Here is a 7,780-nt window from a genome sequence, read left to right as displayed (position 1 = left end):
CTATAGCAATGATTACTATCAGAATATAGAGCTTTTACCATCAACAAAAACATTCTGTTTTAACCACAACAAAATCACTTACCCTAAGCTACCCTAATCTCCAGGGTCTTTGAAGTTCTCTCCACGGGGTTTCACAACCTACGTCACCTACGTTCACACAGTGACACAGATGTTGTTGGCATAACCGTCAGCCCTGGCTCTTCAAAGCTACTCTTCATGTTGTCTCTCGTGCCACCGTACGAACGTGTCAAGTCATTTGTTTTTTTATCTATCCTTTTCTTCTCACGCATGCAGAAGGAATACCTCATCATCATAATCATCAGCCCAAAGTACCACGAGACCGTGACGGCCTCCCCTGTCAGCCTGGAGAACGACGAGCGGACCCTCAACACCGTCTACATACACAAACAGGTAAGACCACTCTGTTTTCCCAAACTGTGGATGGAGACCAATTTTTTGGGGGGATGTTTTATACATTTTGAAAACTTGTGAAATGGGACCTTCTGCATAATGAGTACTTTTACTTTAAGTATGTTTTGATGCCAATACTTTTGTACTTTTACTCAAGTAAATTATGAACACCGAACTTGTACTTGCAACAAAGGGGTATTGATACTTTTACAAACTAATGTGAGTACTTCTTCCATCCATCACTGGTGTGTGTGTGTGTGTGTGTGTGTGTGTGTGTGTGTGTGTGTGTGTGTGTGTGTGTGTGTGTGTGTGTGTGTGTGTGTGTGTGTGTGCGTGTGCGTGTGCGTGTGTGCGTGTGTGTGTGTGCGTTTCAGCTGCAGAATGAGTTCATTCAGAATGGAAGCAAGAACTTCAGGTTCATTCCCATCCTGTTCCCTGGAGCCAGGAAGGTGGGTTTCATTTAATGTGCCGCCATAAAACCGTCATGTCAACTTCAAACCTCAAAGTACTTGATTGCTCTTGAGCAGCTTTGTACACAAGAGGAACAGTAACACACAACATGACACACGCTCCAAGGAGATATAAATGTGGAATAAAAATGATCTCAAACATGAAAATAAAAATAAAAATAAATAAAAAATTAAAAGTCATTTTTAAGTCATATTGGCCCCCCACCACCCCCCGGCAATATGACTTTAAATGACCTTTAGTTTATGTTAATTACCTGCCATAAAATAAATGCAATTTTTAATTGTTTTTCCCCCCGGCAGTATGACGTTTAGATTCCCAGTCCCAGTCCGTTGTAACATCCATTCTAGTAGTCTTTTTGGTGACACCGGTACTGTAGCGCCGTCGTCTTTTGGAACTGCGATTCCCAGAATTCAGTTCGGAAAACTAAAACACGGATGTACAGTACAGTTTTGGCTCTCCAAAAAAATGCCTTTGTAAAACTTGTAAAACTTTGCCCACATGTTTTCTCCAGTGGTGTAAAGTAAAGTGGTGTAAAGTAAAGTGTAAAGTACATTTACTCAAGTACTGTTCTTAAGTACACTTTTGAGGATTTTTTACTTTACTGGAGTATTACCCATTTTCAGTACTTTTACTTCTACAACTCTACATCACAGAGGCAACTATTGTACTTTTACTCCACTACAATTATATATTATAACTTTAGTTACCGGTTACTTTGTAGATTAAAATTAAACATGCATGAACCACTTCAGCCATATATACATTTCAGTCCTTTGAAAATAGTACGCATTGTGAGCTTGTGAGCTTGTAGATCTGCTATTTTCAAGAGATTTTTGCACATGTTGAACTTGTGAAATGGGACATTCTGCATAATGAGTAATTTAATACTTTCGTACTTTAAATATATTTTGATGCCAATACGTTTGTACTTTTACTCAAGTCAATTTTGATTACCGGACTTTACTTGTAACAGAGTACTTCTACACTGCAGTATTGATACTTTTACTTAAGTAAAAAAATACTTTTTCCACGACTGATGTTTTCTCCTGACTTTGTGTCACACAGTGCCACGTCCCCAACTGGCTCCAGAACACCCACGTGTACGGATGGCCGCGTGACCGCGACGACATCCTGCGACGACTGATGCGCGTGGAGAAGTACAACCCCCCTCCCATTGGACAGCTGCCCACCATCATCCCCATCCCCATCTAAGAGACCCCCCACCCAACCCCCACCCCGGGGCGGACCACATGGACCCTATAGCTTCTGGCCATGGCATATCGCCCATCTACAAGCTCGGCTATTTTCGGATTTATTATCAGAGAGAAGAAAGATAAGGGCCCAAGAACAGACCCCTGGGGGACCCCTGGTCAACGTTGACAGCTTCTCAGTCATGTTAATATTGTATGCTTAGGGTTTGGCACGCACTTATACAAACTGTACTGTACATTCCAGAGAGGTAAAGACCTCTTGTAGGACGTGTTGAGACTGCACTGATGGATGCGACCTTTTCTGTGTGTGGCTTTTTTCTTGGTGCTTTTTGCCGCTTTGAAAGAAGAATTCCGCCCGACGTTTTTCTTACCTTATATATGATATTATGATATCGTAGGATGAGTAGTACAGTAGGAGAAAAAGCATAACTCCATCCCGAGTCGACCGCAGCTAAAAACCCGAGCCTATGGTACTTGCGCTAGATTGCGTATTCTGACCCATTAAGACCTGGAACGCATCTGTGTCACTTTTTGATTTGAGCTAAAAAAGCATTATTTTACACTTTGGCTGTTCAAAAATAGCAGATCTTCAAGCTCATAGCGCGGCACCGAGTGCCGCGCTATGAGCTTGTAGATCTGCTATTTTTGAAAAATCGTGAAAATATGTGCAAATCTTTGAATATATATGTTTTAAAGCAAACGTTTTTTCAACTCAAATCTTTGCTTCTGGGGGGTCCCTGGAACAAGGTGGGGGTCCGCGACCAAACACATATCATTTTCGGGGTCCTTGACATGAAAACGTTTGAGCACCACTGAAACATTACGTTTTTTTTCAGAATACTGTTGGGAATTAGAAGACATTTGTAGAATCGGCTTCAGGTCTTAATGGGTTAATAGCTTCTTTTGTTTGTTGAGATTTAACGTTCTTATGGACAGAAAACCCTCCACAATGTTTTTGTCCCAAATGGGCTGCCATAGTGTTGACAAAGTGACGTGGTGGAGGTCACGGGGGAAATCTCGTCTTGTGAGACTTGCGGAGAGGCGCATCCACCATAAACACTGTGGAAAAATGTTATTAAAATACGCGATCTAGCGCAAGTACCATAGGCTCTGGTTTTTAGCTGCGGCGGACTCGGGATGGTGTTAGTATTTTTTTTCTACTGTACCACTCATCCTAGGATATCATAATGTCAGATAAAAGGTTAGAAAAACATCGGGCGGAATTCTCCTTTAACCTCAACAATATAGTCGTCATATTAATTCCTCCCCACACACATTCCTGTGTGTTGTCGCTGCTGTTGTTGTAATCCCACTGGCTCACCTGACAGTGAGGCGCACCCCGCCGGGAGGACGTATATACCGTAGAGCATTGGTTCTCAAAGTGGGGTCCGGGGACCCCCAGGGGTCCTTGAGGGAGTTCCAGAGGGTCCCCAGCTAAATGATAGATAGTTAGGAACCAAATTGACCCATTGGTCTGTAACTCAGAGAGTGTACAAAAAGGAACCAAATGGACCCTGACGTGGCTTTGAACCCCCTGGTGGCTTTGAACCGCCTGGGCAGGGTGACAAATTAAAGGAAAAACCAACATACAGTGGCCCTCATTTATCAAACTTGAGTAGACAAAAAAAAATGGGTGTACACTCATCTCATCTCATCGTAATTGTTGGTGTTTATCATTCTATCAGCAATTTAACGTGAGCGTCAGCTCTCAGCCTCATGGACGGCAGTGGTTTTCATCGTAGACGTGCGGGCATTAATTAAAAGTTGACATATATGGGTTTCTGCCCAACGGCAACGATATTAACCATCGGCAGCAGCCACTTAATTAAATTAAAAAACGATCATATTAGGTTTGATGCGTTATCCCCATTTAAACAAGAGCTTTAACAGTTATTCAGATCTCGATAATGGCAGATGGCTGGCTGATGCGTGCGGCATAGACGTGAGAGGATTTTCGCGCTGTTAGCCTGCAGACATGTCTCCAGGGCGCACAGCGGTCGGTGGGTAAAATTAATATTGCAAACGTATTCCAGACATGATGAGGCATTTTTGGTATCATAATTCATGTCAGCCTATGCTAGTTGAGCAAGATGATTCCCTCGCGGAATACTTGATGATCCCACCACGGGCAAAACACTACAAGAGACACAAAGAGTTCATGGGTTCCCACAGTGTGGCCCAGATCACAGTGTGCAGCCAGGCCACGGTACAGCCTGAATGTTCATTTCCTTTCACTCCATTATTCAGTCTGAAAGCCCTCCCAGTGCAGCCGTTTTCCTGAGATGTGGGGCGTGGCCAAAGTGGGACTCTTTGGCGATTGGTTCATACTGGATTATCCCGATCGGGCCGGACGGTTAGATTTTCAACCGAGAAAACCCTGCCTTTCTACAGCGTCACCAGACCCTGAATACCTGAATATTTCAGGGGCTGGAGCCAGGCTAAGGCCCACAGTGGAATGGGGAAATTCTACATGCCAGACATTATCGTGGCCTGTGGGGTTGTTGTGCACAATATTGCGATAATATTATTGCGATAACGGGGCTGCCTTAGGCTCTATGCACAGCAGCCATATTGTGAAGAAATTCACAGGTGTTACCATTGATACTAATGAAGGCTCTGTTCCATTTAGTGTAGCACAGTGGTTCTCAAATGTTTCAATTTCCACGACCCCCGTAACTCTGAGAGTGTACAAATGTACACTCATTTGTACACTCTCAGAGTTACACACCCGTAAGTGGCCATTTGGAAACCCCTCAAGGAACCGTGAGGGTACCTGGACCCAAATGTTTGTCCCACTGGTGTTGCAGAGTTTCCAGTGAGTCGACATGCATAATATCAGCCCCCTGACTCTGTTTGACCAGAATGGAACAGAGCCTTCATTAGTATCATTGGTAACACCTGTGAATGTCTTCACAATGAGAGCCTATTGGATGTCCTGATGCTGCCTGGAAGCTGGCAGGAAGCAGTGAACATCACCTCCCCAACTGGGGAACTGTACGGAGACCAGTATACTATGACGTTATATTTGAGTAATGTATGTTTCAGATTTTTTGTTTCAGGATATATCTTTTAAAAGTGTCATTGCTGGCTATAAAGTTAGTGATTTAATCTCTGCCGCTTGACGCATCAGTGATTTCTTTTCCGGACCGCATTGTTTCCGACTTCGATTGGAATTGCACTGTTTTAATTGTGGCCGTACTGTTGTTATATCTGTGTCAGGTATGGGTGTGTGTCTGTGCCCAGTCTGGGCTGTGCATGCATTACATAGGTGTGTGTGTGTGAGGACACTGGTATGATCGGAGGGGTAACTTTCAAAGTCGGAGAAACTACTCTTTCTTATTGGTTCTACATACAGTACATATAATTTTGAGGGTCCTTGACATGAACGAGTTTGAGAACCACTGCTCTAATGCTACAAGCATCAAAACGTGCACCTTTTCTAAAAGGTCAACTCCTGACCCAATTTACTGATGTGCAGGGGCGTCACGGCCATTCACTGTGCGTACGACGCGACACCCTCACTCTCACAGATCTGTGATTTCATACCCCCCACTTTTTGAAAAAAAAAAAAAACCCTAACCCTAAAACCGAAATAAAGTAACCAAAACACGAAAAAAAACTAACAAAATCCGCCCAAAAAACGCAAAATTTTGAAAATACAGAATTTGTTTACATTTGACAGTTACAAATGTTTTTCACGCTTTTTCAAAAATAGCAGATCTACAAGCTCATAGCGCAGCACTCTGTGCCGCGCTATGAGCTTGTATATCTGCTATTTTTGAATAGCCAAAGTGTAAAGTAAGGGGTATAGTCCACCGAAAGTCCATCCCCCCACCTTCTGAGAGCCTGTGACGTCCCTGCTGATGTGTTTCCGATATGAAAATGCAGACACTGTTCCTATGGAAACACTAGCCAGTAGATCAGTCTTTATGACAGAAGCCCCCTTTGTCCCCAATAATGAACTCTCTCTCATTAGTCACTTGGATCGGTTGGTTCTCAAAGTGGGGTTCAAGGACCCCCAGGGTTCCTTGAGGAGGGGGTTCCAAAACAGACCCTTAACAGGTCTGTAACTCTACAGAGCTACAGTATGGGGGGTGTCCTTGAAATTCAAAAGTTTGAGAACCGTTGACTTAAATCTTTTTTTCTTCTTTCCACCTTCATCCGAAATTGAGGTCAACAACTGGGTCTGCTCAGCATTTGTAGACATGTCACAGTCAGAGCATGACATGCTTACCTATGTAATGCAGCACACTAGGGGTGTAACGACCATTCTAACAGCGATACGATAAGATGGTTCATTCATGGCAATACGATACGATTCAATTATTTAAAATACGATACGGTAACTATTTAGCAAAGAAATTAAATCTATGTGAAATGTGTGGATAGTGCAGTTTTAAGGGAAACATTTATTTATTATTATGGAAATAAATAAGTAAACACGGTGATTCTCTGGCAAATACATGGACATTGTATTTGAGCACATTATGGACAAACCCACACCTTTACATGAACACAGAGAATACACACATTTATCGATAGACCAAGTGTAGCGATGATGGAATGGAAAAGTAATTAAACCCCTCTTTTTCTTTTTTCTTCTTAAAATTATTAAATACAACGCACAAGTACTTAGTATCGATCCAATCGATTATTTGCATTGCAAAACGATACGATACAAAGTCAAACGATACGATATGTTGCTGTTAACATATCGATATACTTCGATTGTTGAAATTAAAATCGATGCAGTTACTGTATCTCGTTACACCCCTAAAAACACCTGTGTGGACGTATCTGCATTTGTTATAGATTTTTCCTTTGATGTGTCACCCATCTGGTATAATTATGACAGCAGAACATCACATTATTTTGTACTGTAAGAGCAGCAGCCAAGCAGAGCAAGCATGCAGGGCAAAGTGCCAAGCAATATATATTATGGACATGTTCCACCCAGCTGGGTGTGAGCCTACTGTGTGTGTGCATGTGAAGACAGACGAGTCTGAGAATGGAAGCTGTTAATTAAATGTAACTGTACTGTACATCACTGCTGTCGGGTAGAACCTGTTATTCTGGAAAATTAATGCCATACTTCGTCATACAAGAGAGTCTCACAAAAGCAGTCGTGGAAAAAGTACTCAAATGTTTCACTTAAGAGAAAGTATCAATTCTGCAATGCAGAAGTGCTCGGTTACAAGTAAAAGTTCGGAATTCTGAATTTACTTGAGTAAAGTGCAAAAATATTGGTATCAAAATGTACTTAAAAGTACCAAAAGTAGAAAGTACTCATTATGCAGGATGTCCCATTTCAAATGTATAAAATCTCTAAGAATCTTTTAAAAATAGCAGATCTACATCGCAACGCATTGTGAGCTTGTAGATCTGCTATTTTGAAATGGACGAAATGTATATAGTGCTGAAGTGGGTAATGTATGTGTTGAAATAATAATCTAAATCTACAAAGTAACTAGTAACTTAAGTTTTCAAATAATTATAGTGGAGTAAAAGTACTATATTTGCCTCTGAGATGTAGTGGAGTAGAAGTAAAAGTATTGGAAATTGGAAATACCCAAGTAAAGTACAAATACCTCAAATTTACTCAAGTACGTACTTAAGTAAATGTACTTAACTACGTTATTTTACACCACTGCAAGAGAGTCGCACAAAAGTAATGAAAATAGCCGATC

General features: G+C 41.8%; 1 protein-coding gene across 1 annotated transcript in view; it reads left to right on the top strand.

Moving 5' to 3' along the window:
- traf3ip2l (TRAF3 interacting protein 2-like) overlaps window positions 1-2,334 on the top strand; it is a 39,333-nt gene extending 36,999 nt beyond the window's left edge. The window contains exons 8-10 of the mRNA XM_084067213.1: window positions 295-411; window positions 786-860; window positions 1,948-2,334. Coding sequence (XP_083923339.1) covers window positions 295-411; window positions 786-860; window positions 1,948-2,094 — 339 coding nt within the window. The 3' untranslated portion in view covers window positions 2,095-2,334. The remainder of the gene's footprint in view (window positions 1-294; window positions 412-785; window positions 861-1,947) is intronic.
- The last annotated feature ends 5,446 nt before the right edge of the window (window positions 2,335-7,780 follow it).

The sequence above is a fragment of the Gymnoscopelus microlampas genome (genome assembly GCF_963454915.1).
Source record: "Gymnoscopelus microlampas genome assembly, chromosome: 9".
NCBI classification, from domain to species: Eukaryota; Metazoa; Chordata; class Actinopteri; order Myctophiformes; family Myctophidae; genus Gymnoscopelus; species Gymnoscopelus microlampas.
The sequence above is the reverse complement of the archived record's forward strand: the minus strand, read 5'-3'. Positions and strand labels throughout refer to the sequence as shown.